Source organism: Trichoderma harzianum (assembly GCF_003025095.1).
Source record: "Trichoderma harzianum CBS 226.95 unplaced genomic scaffold M431scaffold_4, whole genome shotgun sequence".
Classification (NCBI taxonomy): domain Eukaryota; kingdom Fungi; phylum Ascomycota; class Sordariomycetes; order Hypocreales; family Hypocreaceae; genus Trichoderma; species Trichoderma harzianum.
In genome coordinates this window covers 816,900-833,041 of record NW_020209252.1, presented here as the reverse complement: position 1 = coordinate 833,041, position 16,142 = coordinate 816,900, and the positions used below count along the sequence as shown (strand labels likewise).

Genomic DNA, 16,142 nt, shown 5'->3' with positions numbered 1-16,142 from the left:
ATGTGAAATTAGCTTCAATCCTCATCAATTGTGTCTACTCTCAAACAGTCTGAATTTGGGGTTCTCCATGTCACCACCACTTGGTTCCATGGATACGGGTAACAACCAGTCAAATACCAGGCCACGTCCTTCAATTCTAGGGGTATAGCTTAAGTCAATGTTCCTAATTACCTAATGTCCGCTCCAGCATATATCGAGAGTCCAATTCAATAATGCTATGCAAAATACATATCAATGCTAACTATGTATAGGTATATAGGGGATCTACTCTATTCCCCTTTTAAGTCGCCTCTTGTCCTATATCACAATCCTCTTGAAGCCCCAACCCGTCCCTTTTTTCTTCTCTTTTCCCATACCATGCACTCTTTTTATACCGCTTGACTGTACCCGCCGCCCAAACGCCGCCGCCCGTACTTCAGATACTTTCGTAATTCATCTGCCCAAAACACCGTGCTGCAAAGGATGACGAGCCGGAACAAATCGCCCAGCCCAAGGGCCTCTGTCTGGAAAACCTCTTGAAGCCATGGAAGGTAGATGACAAGCAGTTGACCGACGATTGACAGAGAAACTGCCCAGTTAAATAAGTTATTCGAAAAGAGCCCAACCTCGCCACGCAGCACCGATTTTGATTCAGAGCGGCAGCTAAGAGCGTTAAACATGTCAAAGAATACGAAACAAGTAAAGGTCATTGTAGTGTCCCGGCGGGTGACGACGCCGTCAGCCATCTGTCGCCGATACGTGAGCATGGTACCGACCATGATGATGGCAGCCGAGGTTAAAACTCGCTGGATGAGTTTGTTCGTGAGAACTGCATCATTGCGCTTTCTTGGTGGCCTGTTCATGACATCTGGGTCGACACTTTCGACGCCGAGAGACTGAGCAGGAGGACCATCCATGATAATATCTGCTCTCACGTTAGTCAAACCTTCCTTAACAGAACAAACAATTGAATGGGAAATCTTACTAATCCAGAGAATCTGCATGGCGTTCAAGGGGCTCTTGAACCCGAAACATGTGCAGACAAATACTAGGGCCAAACTTGCCGCACTCGTGCTAAGCTGGAATGTGAGGAAGTTTTGAATGTTGTTGAATATTCCCTTGCCTTCTTCAATGGCCCGTAAAATGGTGGAGAAATCATCGTCGGTCAAAATCATGTCCGCTGCCTCTTTAGCAACATCGGTTCCGTGACGTCCCATTGCAATACCAATATCGGCTTTCTTCAGGGCTGGCGCATCATTTACACCGTCACCTGTCATTGCTACAATGTCTCCCCGGGATTGGAGAGCGCGGATAATCTTCATCTTGTGGTCCGGATTAGTTCTGGCGAAAATAGTGGTGTGCTGCATTGCTTCGGCGAGATCCCCATCCGACATCCTGTCAATCTCATCTCCTCTCAAGACAGCCTTGACTGCGTTCTGGCCTGGCAAATGAGCGCTAGGAATAGCGACATTCATTCCTAGCTGTCTACCAATCGCAAGCGCCGTAGTCTCTGCATCACCAGTAATCATGATGACTCTGACGCCGCCTCGCATCAGTCGTCGGATGGAGCGTTCTACGCCAGGCCTAGGGGGGTCCCTCATACCAACCAAGCCAGCAAATGCAAGTCCCTTGTAGGTATCATCGGAGCCCAGAGGAATGACCGGACTGGACGCACCATCGGCCGGTGTGTTACTTCGTGTGTCAGCTGCCGATGAGCGCGCTCTTGAGGATCTGGGCACTGGGCCGCTAGCAAAAGCAAGCACTCGAAGTCCTTTAGACGCCATGGCATCGGCGGCTGCCATAGCCTCTTGGCGTCGCGCATTGTCGAGTACAATCTCTCGTCCGTCTTTTTCCATATATGTGTCACAAGCAGCGAGAACCTTCTCGATTGACCCCTTCATGTATGCGTACTCTCTTTCGCTTCCAACAGTAACCCCCATCCACTTTCTCTCCGAGCTGAAGGGTACTTCCGTAATGCGAGGGCCCACGGAGTCTCGTACATCGTGTTCCTTGAACTTGTCAAGCAAGTCGAGCATGGCTACATCCGTCGGTTGGCCAACCCAGCGAGTAAAAGTAGATGCCTCTTCACGACCCATTGTTGAGGACAAGACAGCACTCGTGGCACCGCTGCTCTCGGTGTAATTCTTGGATAATCGTGCATTGTTTGCAATGTTTCCGATTCGTAGGATATGTAGAGCCGCTGGCGTCGGTTTGAATTCTTCAACCTCGGCGTCTGAAGCTACGTTGAACGAGCCGTCCTCCCCAAAGCACCACATTTCAACGGTAGTCATATGGTTAGTTGTCAGTGTGCCTATTTCTAGAGGTCAGCATCCAGTGCAGCTAAAATTCACGAGCGGCATGGAAAGAGGACTTACCAGTCTTGTCAGTGCACACTACATTGACGGAGCCAAGGGTTTCAACTTTGGGCATCCACCGCACGATGGCATGATGCTTGGCCATCCGATGCACGCCAAGAGCTAGAGTGACGGTGACAATGATGGGCAATCCTTCTGGGATGGCTGCAACGGCCAAGGAAATAGAAATGGTGAATATCTCCAGCAATTTCTTCCCTTGCAGCCAGCCAACCAGCGAAATCAATCCGATGACGACAAATGATGCTTTGCTCAGCTGTGAGCCAAGGTCATCCATGGACAACTGCAAAGGTGACCTAGGGTTTTCCGTCCCAGAAACGCTTGAAGCAATCGATCCGAAATGAGTATTTCCGCCAGTTGCGAAAACAATTCCTTGGCCGTGTCCAGATTTTACCAATGTGCCCATGTACGCAACGTTCTTAGCGGTGCTGTCAAGCTCAGCAGCGCTTGTGGGTGCTTCTGGGGCAAGTGATGTCTGCTTGTGGAATTGATTGACGCTTTGAGTGTTTAATCCGTGGTATTGCGATTCGGTCGTTATTCTTTTAGGTTTTGTTTCACCAGTGAGGTTAGAGACATCAATGGTCAGGTCGGCCGCCTTGGTAACTCGAATCTCGGCCGGAATACGATCGCCAGTAGTAAATAAGACCAAGTCTCCCGGCACAAGTTGAGAAGCTGAGACTTTGAATGAAGTCGCATCCAGAATATCTTCGATTGGTGTGATTAAACCAGAGCTGTCGGCGGGGTCTTGAAGGTTGTTGACGTTGGGGGGCCAGCTGGGGGCTTTCGGTAGACTAGAAGACTTGTTCGGCGAGCCTCGTACAAGGTGTGCATGATTCGGTACTAGGTGGTTGAGAGCCTCGATAGATTTCTCGGATCGATACTCCTGGACGAACCCCACGGAAACGACAATGGTTACCGCCACGGTGATACTGATGGCATCATCCATGTTGCCCAAGAGCAGCGACATTCCCGCGGATACTAGCAAGAGTACAATCAATGGCTCCTGAAATTGCTTCAAGAACCGAAGCCAAAGCGGTTCTGGTTCCTCGTGGGGGATCTCATTGGGTCCGTATTCGCTGAGTCGTTTCAAGGCTTCGTTGGGCGTGAGGCCGTAGGTAAGCGAGGTTCGTAGTTGCGCGGCAGCTTCGCTGGGGGTCATGGAGGAATACTCCTTGGCCACTCCCTTTCGTCAAGTTAGCACTTTGCGCTTGTTTCAATGGACATCTCTAGGCTTACCAGCGCATGCGCCGATGGTGTCCGGGCATGTCCTGACCTTGACTCTGATCTGCCCGGCCGCGACGAATCGGCCGCATCTCTGGTGATGATGGGCACGCCAGCCACTGGCAGCAGAGACTCGTTGCCAGAGCCCTGCCCAGCCCACGGCAGCTGCATTTTGGGTTCTCGAGATGATGTCGAAGATGGAAAAGGGGGGCCCGGAGAGTCAACCGCCAAGCTAATATCAAGGGCCAGGTATCATGGGGGAGGCAGAGATGGGTTGCGCAGAGAGTCGTCGGTCGCGCATGCGTCGTCGAAATCGCAAGAGGGCGCTGCGTGGGTGATCCGGATCTTCGTCTTGCAGCGGCCACTGGCGGTCACGATCCTCATCCCCTGATGAAGAGGCCAACGTACAGACCGGTGAAGCATCAGCAATTGGGATCATGGAAATTGCATGGAAAGGTGGTCTTCCAAGGCTCCAGTGGAATGGATGCGCTAGCCTCGCCACTGGACTGGGGAACAAGGAGCGCTACAGGGGGGCTGCAGGTACTGGCGGCGCCAAGTAACGCTGTGGTTGGGCTTAGCGGCACCGCGGCTAAACTGAGTGGGCAACGCGGCCTATCTCTTACAGGCCTTGTAACCTTGAACTCTCCGACTTTGCGCCAGAAGTTAATATAGCCAGGCTACCTTGTACAGTACGCTTTCTCTTATACCGATTACCCAAGTACAGTTACTCGTACGTGGATATGCCAGCCATGAGCAATGTTTGGTAGTCTCTATTCAATTGATTCAGTTAATTACCTAATAGCCATGTACGATAACATTCTTTAAGTCAATGTGTCCCTCCAACGACAATCCTCCGCTAGTCAAGTCTCCTCAGCTATGGAGAAGTTTGGATATTAGATTAAGCCTATTCGAGGAGCTGGACCTGGAAGAGGGACAACCCGCCGCTCTTTATGGAAACAGAATACCGGTAGCACCACTAGGGGTAACGAGAGACTTGTAGCAGTAAAAGGTAGAGTCAGGCATGGCTGGGTAACATTATGCACATGGCTCCGTGTCTAAAGTTAGATTACCCAATGCCTGAAGCGTGCAGATGTCCTGCTGCGGGTGTCGGAATACAAAGCGGCATGTGCCAGAGATGGGATGTCGTGGCAGCAATGATCCTAGAACGAAATGCAGGGAGCTACAGAAGGACTTTGAGGCTCTTGGCATTAGCAGAGAAGCCCAGGTATTACAGAATGGGCCAGCTTGAGATACTACACAGCATGGAAGTATATCAACAATGGCGGGTAGTAGTAAGAACTTTTGAAGAGGCACGTTGTAGCCTCCATTGATGTAATACTCCGTCACACCAGCATGTGAAAGAATGCCTTAGTAGGTCATTGGCTGATGTACGAGTATAATACGATGACAATGTCAGCATGCTTGCTTGGTCACCCTGAGCTCTCCTTCATAAGACAACTGCAATGATACACTACAAAATTGTTCCGTATACGTACTATATAGAGAGTTAGAGCCTCGGACATGATTTCGACACTGCTTGATGTCTTCTACTCCTTGTACTACAGGCGAACTTTAAGCTACAAACGGACAACTTACGAGTACCACAAGCTCATCAAAAGGCAGCAATTCAACGGCCAAATCAGGCAAGCCATGTAGCCACCGACTTCCGACGGGCGGAAGCCTCCACTCTAACGCCGGAAAAGTTAATGTTCCACTTCCGGACACCACCGAAAATGGAACAACAAGGTACTGCATGGTACGTACCAGCCACTCCTCCCAGCCACGCAATTTACGGCAGCTTGGCCGAAGCGTCTCCCCTCGCCAACCTGAGAGTTTCACACAACCCATTTGCTTTCCCTCGCCATTTTTGCACTTCCCATCGCCACCCCCGTCGCCTCGCCCTCGCCGCTCCAGATCGTGCGATTCAGCAGACTTGCCCTGGGCGACTGGATTTCTTTGACTTGATGAGTTTGCGCGGCTGCCATCGCGCGTGAGCCAGGCCCAAACACGGTTTAGGCGACTTGTTTATCCGCCAAAACACGCGCCCCTTGTTCCGTGTTTACTCACCTCCACTCTTGCTCCAAGCTCGTGTCCCTGCACCGTTTTCACTGGCTGAGCTGAGTGAGCTTTTGCATATTCACATTCGCATTCACAACCTGCTTCGACTTGCTCCAGCACAACCACAACCACTACCACCAGTGCGACTCCTTCGCGCACCACCATGTTCTACTCGGAGACGCTCCTCCAGAAGACCGGGCCGCTTGCCCGTGTCTGGCTGTCGGCCAACCTCGAGCGCAAGCTCTCCAAGAATCACATCTTGCAGTCCAATGTCACGGACAGTGTCGAGGCCATCATCACGCCGAACCAGGCGCCCATGGCCCTGCGTCTCAGCGGACAGCTGCTGCTCGGTGTCGTCAGGATATACCAGCGCAAAACGCGATACTTGCTGGACGATTGTAATGAAGCTATGATGAAGATCAAAATGGTGGGTGACTTTTGTTTTCTTCCACTTTCACTCTTACAGTTACATGTCATGCTAATAATAATTACTTGCTAGGCTTTCCGATCCAGTGGAAACAACGATCTGGCTGCCAACCTGCAGGTTACCAATCGCGAGGCTTTGCTTCTGCCCGATCGCATCACGCCGTACGACAATCTCGAATTGCCTCCCCCGCCTGATGCTTCATGGCTGCTTTCGCAAGTCGAGGATGTGTCATCCACGCAAGTCGGTAGGAAGGGACGCGTCAGCAACACTCGAGACATCAATTTGCAAGAGGACTTCGACAACAGCCAGTATCTTCAGGGCGGCATGACGCTGGATGAGGACGCGCTTGCGCCCATGGATGACCTTGAGCTCGAGCTCGACTTCGGTCTCGACATGGATGGTGGCCCTAGCCACAGCATTGAAATGGGTCGAGATGCTCCCGCTGCCCGATCAATTGAAGACGATGTATTCAGCGAGCTTGACATTATGCCCCGATCCAAGGAAGGCGCTGGTCCCGAAGACTCTCGTATGGATATGGACGGCGGCGTCAGAATCGCAGACGATGAGGGCGATATCCAGATGGGCGATGATGATTTCCAGTTCAACCCTGACGATCAGTCCGCCGTCCCTGGCCTGGCTGCTCTCGATATTAATCGAGAGAGAATTTCAGAGTCTCCTCTGTCAGACATTGATGACCAATTTGCCAAGGAGATTGAAGAGGAGTATTCTCGCCACGGCCACACAGATCTTTACGAACCCCAAGACGATGCGGAAGATTCCCCCGTTAAGCGACCTACACAACGCGCTAGAAAGCAGCGCGTTATGATGCCGGATGAGGAAATTGCGCTGTCCAGCACTCATATCAAGCAGCAGCAGGCACACAGAGAAAACATTACCAAGCCAGCTACATACCTCCCTCGCGATCCTTTACTTCTGGCTCTGGCAGAAATGCAGAAGACGGGTGGCTTCGTGTCTTCCATCATGATGGAAGGTCGAAGCACGGGATGGGCGCCTGAACTTCGTGGTATGCTGTCATTGGACATGGTGCGTGGTGCGAACGACCTGAAGCGCAAGCGTGACTCTGGCGTTGCCGATGTGGAGAGCGAGCTGGGCATCAAGTCTCCTCGTCTGGAACTGGGAGATGATACCGATTTCACTCTCGACGGAAACGCCTTCGGAAACCAGAGCGTAGGAGCTGACGGCACCATTCTCGAAATCCCCGCTGACGAAAGCGCGGCTCACTTTGACGATGATCATGCGGATGGAGGCGACAGAAGCAGCCCTATGCCTGCATTCGAAGACACGACCTTGCCCCTCGTTCACCCTGCCGACAGCGGCCCCGTCTCTGTTGGTACCAAGCATGCCGTTCACATTCTGCGAGACCTGTTTGGCTCCGAGGCCGCCAATGATGCCGACAAGAGGAAGAAGTCGGCGGTTGTCTTCCAGAACCTACTGCCCGAGAAGCAGACCACCAAGGCTGAAGCTACCAAGATGTTCTTTGAATGTCTGGTCCTTGCCACCAAGGATGCCATCAAGGTTGAACAGAGCTCTGGTCTCGGTGACCCTATCAAAGTACGAGGAAAGCGAGGCCTTTGGGGTGCCTGGGCCGAGCGGGAAGCTGGCGGCGAGATTTCGAACCAAGACCAACCCGAGTCCGTTGCTCCCGTGAGCGTTGCGGCGGTTGCTGTCGAAGCATAACCGTCTGCTTAACAATCACTGGGGAAAAAATGACAAAAATTTTGTGCATGTAAAAAAAAACTACAATGCTGTGCATCTTGGGCAACGGGTCTTTTTTTTGTTTTTGTTCGAATCGCCCACGGCGGAGTTGCAGGCGTTTGGGAGATACCATGTAACCTTGGAGGTTCTCTGCTCTGGATAAAGGGAGGAGGGGAAAATGACAATTCGAGCCTTGGATGTCGAAACAGGACAACTTTTTCTTCTTTATTCTGTGTGTTGATTAGCTGTTTAGAAAAGGTGTTTGGGAGGATTGGCTATTATTCAAGGAAGTCATCAATGTGATGTATGAGCTTGCCGTGAAGACGGACTTTGGAGGAATTACAGTGCTTTGAATGCGGTTGCTTATGATTTGACGTTGTCTACTTTGAAAGAATAAAAGTAGTATTAAATATGTAGTGATGCCCAGTTGTGGCAATTCAACACGCTGCTTATACAAATGTCTGTTCTAATCGACAAAGTGAACCTGTTTTTGGTGATGTGCTATTGCTGTAGCTGAGCTGCCCCGCCATGGATCCAGGAACCCCACGCAGGGATGCAAACCGTCTACCTACTAGGCACCTGCTTTACCGCAGTCTTGCAACAGGCAACCCAGATTATCCCAGACAACAAACCCTTTGCTATTGAATTATAAAGCTCAGGTTCGCCGTATCTCTGCCTTCTTTTCCTCAGACAATCGCCTCCCAAACCTCAACAGCCTCCTCCTTTCCCGACTCTCTTCAACGCAGCAACCCCAAAATGCCTTCTCCGTCCCCTCTGGTCATCGCGACGGGCGCGGTCAACCGCCTCCTGAAGGAAGAAGCGTCATATCACAAGGAGCTGCTGGCACAAGAGGCTGAGGCAAAGGCCCAAGAGGAAAAGATTAAGAGCGGGCAGGACGACGAAGACGGCAATGCGACGTACATCTTGAAGCAGCACGTATGTACAGAATCTCTATACGCTAATGCATGATGGATTTTGGTATCAAGGTTGAGGAACTGACGTGTTTCTATTCTTTAGAAAATGGTTGTCGAGCAGACTAGAGCCGTGTTCAAGCCGTTGAGAGACCGGATCAACCAGGCTGTCGAGAAGCTGGAGGATCTTGTCGCGTCCGAAGAAAAGACTGGGAATGCCTCGGCTGAGGAACTGGCGAATGCAAAGGCGGCGCTGGAGAAGGCCAAGACGGAGGAGATTTAGAGGGAGATGGATGATTAGGGAGAAAAGAAAAGAGACAAAGGAGTTTTACCTACGATATAATACACATGATACACAATGATACAAAGTGGTGGTCCACATCACCGGATACCCAACAGTGGTATTCCATCCCCTTTGGAAGGGATTTCAATTCGGGTATCCTAATTGTACAACGATCCTATCCATCGTTTTTTTAAATAAAAGCAATGCTATGCAGACAGCCTAATCTAATTGTCAACCTCCATCTTGTCATCATTTCTCGCGCCCAATTTGTCTTCGTCTTCGTCTTCTTCGCCCTCTTCCTCATCCCTTTCAATCCGTGAATCGTCCATTTCAACGTCTTCTCCGGTCTCGGTACCCGAATCGTCATCTCGTAGCGGAGGTTGTGACAATTCTCTTGTAGACGCCCTGCTCCCTATTCTCGATGTTGTTCCGGCATCTGTAGATAAAAGCTGCAGTCGATCTGGTCGGGGGGAGCCTGCTGACGGTGTCGGTCCGTCCACCGATATTGCTGGTTGAGGCGTCTCTTGCAGTATTCCATCGCCATCTGGACGCGGTGTCCCAGTATTGCTTGGCTCAATACCGGGTGTTTGGCCGCCACGCTGTTCCTCCACTTCGTCCTCCCCGCCCTCGTTCATACCTTCTCTCCTGTCTACTTCTTCTTTTTCGTCTCTGATCTGCCGTCTTAGCAGCATGCCCTCCTCCATGATTCTGTTGAACTGATCTCTCCGCTCTTTCCATGTTCCGCTATATGTTTCGCTTTCTCGCTCCAGCTCCTTGCATTCCTCTTCTAGCTTCTCCAAAGCAGCAAACTGGTCTTCGCGTGGTCGTAGCAGGCGATTAGACAATATCTTCTCCGCCAGCTCGTCAAACTTCTTCCGTCGTGCTAGAGTTGCCTTTGCGTCTTCCAACTGCTCTCGCAGGCGCGCATTGTTTTCTCGGGCGGCCTGGCATTCTGCAAGGATGCGCTGCTTGTCTGCTTCGTATCGCTCTCGCTCTCGCTCGTTTGCATCATGGAGGAATTGGAAGCGAGCAATGCTGCTGTCAAAGGCGGCAAAATCGAACGTCAGGTCTTCCTGTAGCTGGGCACTGCTCGAGGTCTGGCCTCCATTTTGGCTTGCGGTGTCGGATTGAATAGCGCTAGAGACAATCGCAGAGATGGAAGACAATCGCTTGGTGATGCGTTTGAACGGCTTTTCCTCCACGTTGAGAAGCCGGCTCTTGTGAAGCTCCGATTCGCCTCTTTCATCCAGCAGCTCCCAAGAAGCCATGGCTGGTATGTGTAGAGATTGTAATCTTATTGGGCGATAATGGATTGTCGATGGCGAGGGTAATTTCTGCTTGGGCAATTCGCAAAGTGATGAATGGCTGGCTTGTTACTCTACTCAGCCTCGCACTGCAAAGACGTGAGCGCGTTGATGACTAATCCCGCTCGCCACTTTTCAAGGCTAATCTGCCCACAGGCAACTCGGTAGCCTTGCATTTCCTTGACCCAACACAATTTCAACTGCTTCTTGTTTGAGCTGCGAATCACTGCCAAAACATACGAAAATCCAGTGCATTTCCTCAAAGTCTTTACATTGAATCAAGCACACAGCTCGCGGCGCAAATCTTCCATCTCCAATATGTCAGAAGAAGACAAGGAGCTTCTGGCGCGCATCGGCCAGCTGGCTGGTAAGACCATCAGCTGTCCCGCGATGACTTCATAGTGCTCACTATCTTATTCTAGGCCAAATCAACCGACACAAGAACCAGCAAGCCGGTTACCAGTCTGTGCCACCATCGCATCACCCGCATCGCCATCGAGGTTTGTATAGTCTCAACGCGTTCGGACGATGACAAAACTGACGCTGCCAAAGGAAATGTCTACCGCCAAGCAGGCGCACCATATCCCAGCAGAGGGTATAGCAGCCGACCAGCCGCCGCCCACCGCCACAGGACTCTGCATCTTAACGCTTCAGGATCTGCCTCTGGATCAGCTTCTAGCTCGGCCGCGCCCAGTCCCGCTCCCACAACTTCGGGATGGGTATCCAAAAACGACCGCCACCGCCAACTCATAAACGCCAGTATATACGAGAAGGACAGCCAAAATCGGGCCAAAGCCATCGAAGAAACACGACAGCGGAACCTCAAAGAGCGACGCCTTCGAGAAAAGAAACGATTTGGCGACTACCTTCGCCATCAAGCCGCGGTTACTGGGGTTGCGGGTACGAGCATGCGCGCTAACTCGACAGGATTGAATGAAATCTCGGTCAACGGCATTCGCTTCCGTGTTCTAGACGGAGGAAAGAAGCTTGTAAAAGCTCCTGGTGAGTCATGCGTCGCTATCTATCATTTTCTTCTCACTGTTACTCACGAAAGACTTTCAGACGATCCCGCCTCCCCTGCCATGACGCCAAAATTGACTGTCATTGCTGGCGTCAAGTTCCATCGTACCAAGACCGGAAACCTTGTAGCACAGAGGATAGTTAGAGACCATCGGTATGTTCAACTCCCAGGGATGATCATGACGCTAACGTCTACAGTCGATCCGGTGCGGTTAAAAAACTTGATCAACGGTGCAAAATATTTTCCACGACCGGTAATTGTTACTTTTTTTTTTACACCTGCGGCGACGAAACATACTACAGTTCTACGAGATAGTGGCATAGATGGGAGGGAAGCTAACCACTAACTTGTCTTTTCTTCTAGGTTCTTGCCCGAAAGGCCCAAGCTGCCGATACATTCACGACCCTGACAAGGTGGCCCTCTGCAAAGATTTCTTGAAAGACGGCAAGTGTCCCAATGGCGAGGCATGCGACCTCTCCCATGAGCTTACTCCAGAACGTGTCCCGAACTGCTTGCACTATGCCAAGGGGCAATGCTCCCGGCCTGACTGTCCCTTTACTCACTCCAAAGCCTCCCCAAGTGCCCCCGTGTGCGCGGCATTTGGATTCTGCGGTTACTGTGACAAGGGTGCAGATTGCACCGATCGCCACGTCTTTGAATGCCCAGACTTCAGCAACACCGGTATCTGTAAAACCAGGGGATGTAAGCTGCTCCATCGTGAGAGGGCAAGCGTCCTCCGCAACCAGGCCAAGCAGCGCGACGAGGCAGAGGACGTCTCCAGCGAAGATGAATCGGTTGATTCAGACGACGTTGACTCGGACGAAGTGGCCGAGTTTCTTGAGGGCGACGATGATGACTCTGACTTTGAGAACCCAAAGGACTATCTCCCCCTTTAGCCGAGTCAAGCAGCCACCGCCCGTAGACTGGTCGAGCCGAAATCGATCCAACGCGCAGTCTTATAGTCTCTTTTTGGAGATTCGGGACGACGTGCCCTTTCTTGATTTATTTAGCATGCGATAGGCTCCGTCTTCTGTTTTCTTCTATAGTACCGACGAGGCAACCATGGCATTGATGAGGTTTCTCTCTTTTCTTGTTTTATTTCTACTACCAAGGGATGGATTTTATACCAAGATACCCTGCTACGCAGCACTTTTGATATCAATCATTTGCCTAGGGTGCAAAGAGGAAAAAAGAAAAAAGAAAGATGATTTGCAGTGCGGAAGAACGAGACAGAATAGATGAAGAGAGGAAGAGAGAAAGAAGTCTCTTTGTTAGGAAAACAGCAACATGTTGGTAACAAATAATAATAAGGACAGAAAGAAATAAAAGAAGAATTTAATAATGTCAATGAACTGATGTATTAACTGTTCAACATCTGTAAAACTTCCCCCCTGTGCCTTTGTTCTCTCGAACATTAACTCCTAAAATGAGGGCCCGGCCGCTGGGCTGGTGCTTATTTCTTATTTCCTCCCACCGTTGGCTTACCGCGCTTTAGCGAAGGCGGCCTCTAGAGAGATTCGCTGATCGGCGCCCACAGCGGCCAGATGGAGCCCCGAGCGTCCTCCCCTAAAATGATCAAGACATCAAGTCCATCAAGATAGTTTGGGAGGCCCTTGTCTAGGTTCATGGATCGATTCCGAAGAAACACGCCAATATTAACCTTGAACCTATTTTAGCCCCTGGTTCGGTGCTATTGGAATACGGCGTGCACTTTATTTGCCAAGGGCGACTGGAGACTTCTAATCCTAAGAAAGATTGACTCCATAATGCCAGATTGGGGGGTAATTCTATTTCTTTGGCGGTTCCTAGACCAAGTTTCAAAAGGGACGGCGCCTGGCCCTTTTCTCTCTCTCCCCAATTGAACTGTGTGCTCTTTTGTATTGTAACATTAGAACCCATCGTTCCAGGCGCCGAAATCCTTTTGCCGCGCGTCAAATTCAAGCACGGAGAAATCCCATTGTCACTGTTGGTTTGCGACATCAAGCAAATTCGGCCTCCTTTTTTCCAATTGCTCTTCTTTGAGAAAGGAACCCCGAGGCGGGCCTTTTGTTTGCACTGCACAAAAGCATTGCATCGTGTCAGTCAGTGCTACAAAAAGGACATTGACACTGACAACTGACTAACCAACATCAGCCTGGCTTCTCTGCCTCAGCCACTGGCTGACTGCCTCCCTGAACCCTGAACCTGCGCCTACGGACCTCGCCATCATTCGACGTAGAGCAGCAGCATATTCTATTTTTGGGTGACAGACCCGGGGGGGCTTGGACATTTCATGATCAGCATCACTGCGGCGTTGTTATTGCGAGATATAGAAAGGCCTTTGTTGTTGCTGCTTTTTCCTTGTGCTGGACTAGAAGGACAATCACCAGAGGACAGACATACAGCTCTTTCACTTACAGAACATCAAAAACTACTAAAACACTCTCGCAATCATGGGGCTCCGGGATGCGCTACGGAAGAAGGACGCTATAGAGCATGATCAGGGCCCGGACATCACTTTTGTTCGCTCCGATACCGTTTCGCAGCAGGTGATTATGGCGTCGGACGAGGGAGGCCACAACAACGACGGCTTGCTGTCGCCCACGTCGACCAGCGGCGAGCACCGAAAGTCGAGACGGAGCTTCGACTTCTTCCACTCAGACCAGTCGCGGAGCGCCTCTGCCTCCTCGTCGGCGTCCAACAAGAAGGAGAGCGCGGCAAGACGCCTGTCGCACAGGCTGCATCTAAGTCGGCCGCCCGAGACCTCTGACCATGTGCCGCAGAACCTACCGGAGATTGTGGTCCCAGCAGCCGACGTGCAGGATAAAGACGCCGCAGAGCTGCAGTGGGAGAAGCGGGCAACCATGCTAGCCGGGCAGAACGACCTCGCCAGGAGTCGCCCGTCGTCGAGAGATGCCTCAGACGGCATGGCCCAGATGAGTCTAGACGCCTCTGCCTCTCGGAGCCGAAGCCCCTCGGCCAACTCGGGGCCTGTTTCGTCCAAGGAAATCGATGCCGACATCCAAGAGGCGATTCGACTGCATGAGGAGGGGAATTATGCGGAAGCGACCAAGATGTTCGGGCGCCTTGCAGACGAGAGCGGCGCCAACAATCCCCTCAGCCAGGTTCTCTATGGACTGGCACTCAGGTGAGTGCTACCATGGCCCGGATCCCAATTAGCCATTTCATTTCCATTCTGCGGTGGCGATACGCTGCTGCCGGTGAAATCCTGAGAGACGGAGAGAGAGCTCCAGCTCCCCCTCATTTGCCTCGATTTCCCCTTGAGCGCGCCCTCACATATCACATCACCTCATTTGATTTTACGTGACATGGCCATCATATGATTAGCAGGCGATTAAAAAAGAGAGCATCCGGACTAATACAGCCTTGCTTTCTTCCCATAGGCACGGCTGGGGTTGCACGCCAGATACTGCGCGAGCGGTCCACTATCTAACAGCAGCGGCCTCTAACGCTGCGTCGGTCGAGCAATTGGCCATCCAGGCCGGTCTCAAGAAAGGAGGAGCTGCAAAGGGAGAGCTAGTCCTGGCCATCTTCGAATTGGCCAACTGTTTCCGCCACGGCTGGGGCATCGACAAGGACCCAGTCGCTGCAAAGCAGGTATGCATATTGCCTTTTCGATATCAGGGGTTGACTGGTCGGCTGCTGGGCTTTGCTGATTAGATACTGACCACTGCTCAAAACGAATAGTACTATGAGACAGCGGCAAATTTGGGCGATACTGGTGAGTTGCAGATGCAGCCCTGTATCTAAAAAAGCTCCGGATGCTGACGAGTGAACAAAGACGCCATGAACGAGGTTGCCTGGTGCTACCTAGAAGGCTACGGCTGTAAAAAGGACAAGGTACGTCGACGATTAGTCAAAATATCGATGACATAACTTGCCTCTTCGCAATCCGACTCATGGCACAGAGGAGAGCCAAGCCTCATCAACCAAGGCACCACAAGCTGTGGCTTGCCAGTCGTGGCCAGTCTGGCTGACAAAGGCGAGGTTGATGCCCAACGTCTCACCAGACCCCAGAGTTGGGCGTCGATGAGGAATGAGCGGGCACGCGAAGGCGCAAAGTTGCGCATGTCCAATGGAAAATGGCACGGGCAGAGTAGCCGCTTTTCCCCTCCCCGCAGACTCCGATCCGTTACATGAGGCTGATGTTTGACCCCTTATTTGGGAGTACAGTTTGCTGCAGCCCAGTATTATCGACGGGCTGAGAAGGGTGGCAACAAGACACTAGGAAATACATGGTAAGTCACCAAAATGCATCCATACTTGCTCGTCGTGTCAGCTGTGGGCGTCCTTGTGTGTGCTGTGATGCATCACTCCCGAGTGGCCGGGCCTCGCTTGCGACCCATCCGTGCAGCTTGATCACACTCTTCCTCCTGGAGGAGGCTATGCATGGCTGCGACGGTTTGCGGTCTCATGATAGTGGCCAGGAGCTCCGGAGGATTGTGATGTGCTACACTGTCCAGCCCCAATGAGAAGGCGAGGGCTTTGAGAGGTGTCGATAGCTAACGGGTTTGCAGGATATGGAAGGAAAAGTATAACCCAGAAAACCGCAAGAAAAAATAGGGGGTCACAGGTAGGCAGATCTCCTTGACTCAATGAGGGTTCAATAAGGCCTCCCGGCTCTGGGCCCTCTCTCTCCCTCTGCGTGTTTCCTCTCCTATTCAGCGGTCATTATTGGATATCCAAGGGGACGGGGTCTTTTTCTTCCCACTGCCGCATTGAGTGTCCCTCGTGTGGCTTTAAACAGCAAGTAAGAATGCTCCATTGTGACCCATCCTGCGTCCTGCGGTTCACATTTGCGGGGTGCTGCTGTTGTACCACTCGGAGGCACGGACGCGGCATACTGTAGT

The 16,142-nt window shown here is 51.6% G+C and overlaps 6 protein-coding genes across 6 annotated transcripts; 4 read left to right on the top strand and 2 right to left on the bottom strand.

Annotated features, from left to right (window-relative positions):
* Positions 1-17: 17 nt before the first annotated feature.
* Positions 18-4,021, bottom strand: M431DRAFT_138732 (hypothetical protein). Its single transcript, XM_024912582.1, has 4 exons — positions 3,588-4,021; positions 2,355-3,534; positions 965-2,290; positions 18-904 (listed from the first exon to the last, which is right to left on the bottom strand). Exons 1-4 carry the CDS (start codon positions 3,741-3,743, stop codon positions 369-371), a joined length of 3,198 nt encoding a protein of 1,065 aa, XP_024776168.1. The 5' UTR covers positions 3,744-4,021; the 3' UTR covers positions 18-368.
* A 1,772-nt stretch (positions 4,022-5,793) lies between these two features.
* M431DRAFT_492960 (hypothetical protein) lies at positions 5,794-7,755 on the top strand (the record flags this gene model as incomplete). Its single annotated transcript, XM_024917061.1, has 2 exons — positions 5,794-6,057; positions 6,130-7,755. The coding sequence occupies 2 exons, from the start codon at positions 5,794-5,796 to the stop codon at positions 7,753-7,755; spliced, it is 1,890 nt and encodes a 629-aa protein (XP_024776167.1).
* Positions 7,756-8,529: 774 nt separating this feature from the next.
* On the top strand, positions 8,530-8,967 carry M431DRAFT_81082 (hypothetical protein; the record flags this gene model as incomplete). Its single annotated transcript, XM_024922999.1, has 2 exons — positions 8,530-8,709; positions 8,791-8,967. The coding sequence occupies 2 exons, from the start codon at positions 8,530-8,532 to the stop codon at positions 8,965-8,967; spliced, it is 357 nt and encodes a 118-aa protein (XP_024776166.1).
* Positions 8,968-9,191: 224 nt separating this feature from the next.
* Positions 9,192-10,235, bottom strand: M431DRAFT_480170 (hypothetical protein; the record flags this gene model as incomplete). The annotated part of the gene is made up of 1 exon (XM_024915841.1): positions 9,192-10,235. The coding sequence occupies one exon, from the start codon at positions 10,233-10,235 to the stop codon at positions 9,192-9,194; it is 1,044 nt and encodes a 347-aa protein (XP_024776165.1).
* Positions 10,236-10,460: 225 nt separating this feature from the next.
* On the top strand, positions 10,461-12,573 carry M431DRAFT_506243 (hypothetical protein). The gene is made up of 6 exons (XM_024918776.1): positions 10,461-10,638; positions 10,694-10,771; positions 10,824-11,273; positions 11,334-11,445; positions 11,490-11,545; positions 11,656-12,573. The coding sequence occupies exons 1-6, from the start codon at positions 10,590-10,592 to the stop codon at positions 12,186-12,188; spliced, it is 1,278 nt and encodes a 425-aa protein (XP_024776164.1). The 5' UTR covers positions 10,461-10,589; the 3' UTR covers positions 12,189-12,573.
* Positions 12,574-13,526: 953 nt separating this feature from the next.
* M431DRAFT_379326 (hypothetical protein) lies at positions 13,527-16,100 on the top strand. Its single transcript, XM_024914694.1, has 6 exons — positions 13,527-14,419; positions 14,676-14,889; positions 14,980-15,013; positions 15,074-15,132; positions 15,466-15,530; positions 15,810-16,100. The coding sequence occupies exons 1-6, from the start codon at positions 13,725-13,727 to the stop codon at positions 15,853-15,855; spliced, it is 1,113 nt and encodes a 370-aa protein (XP_024776163.1). The 5' UTR covers positions 13,527-13,724; the 3' UTR covers positions 15,856-16,100.
* The last annotated feature ends 42 nt before the right edge of the window (positions 16,101-16,142 follow it).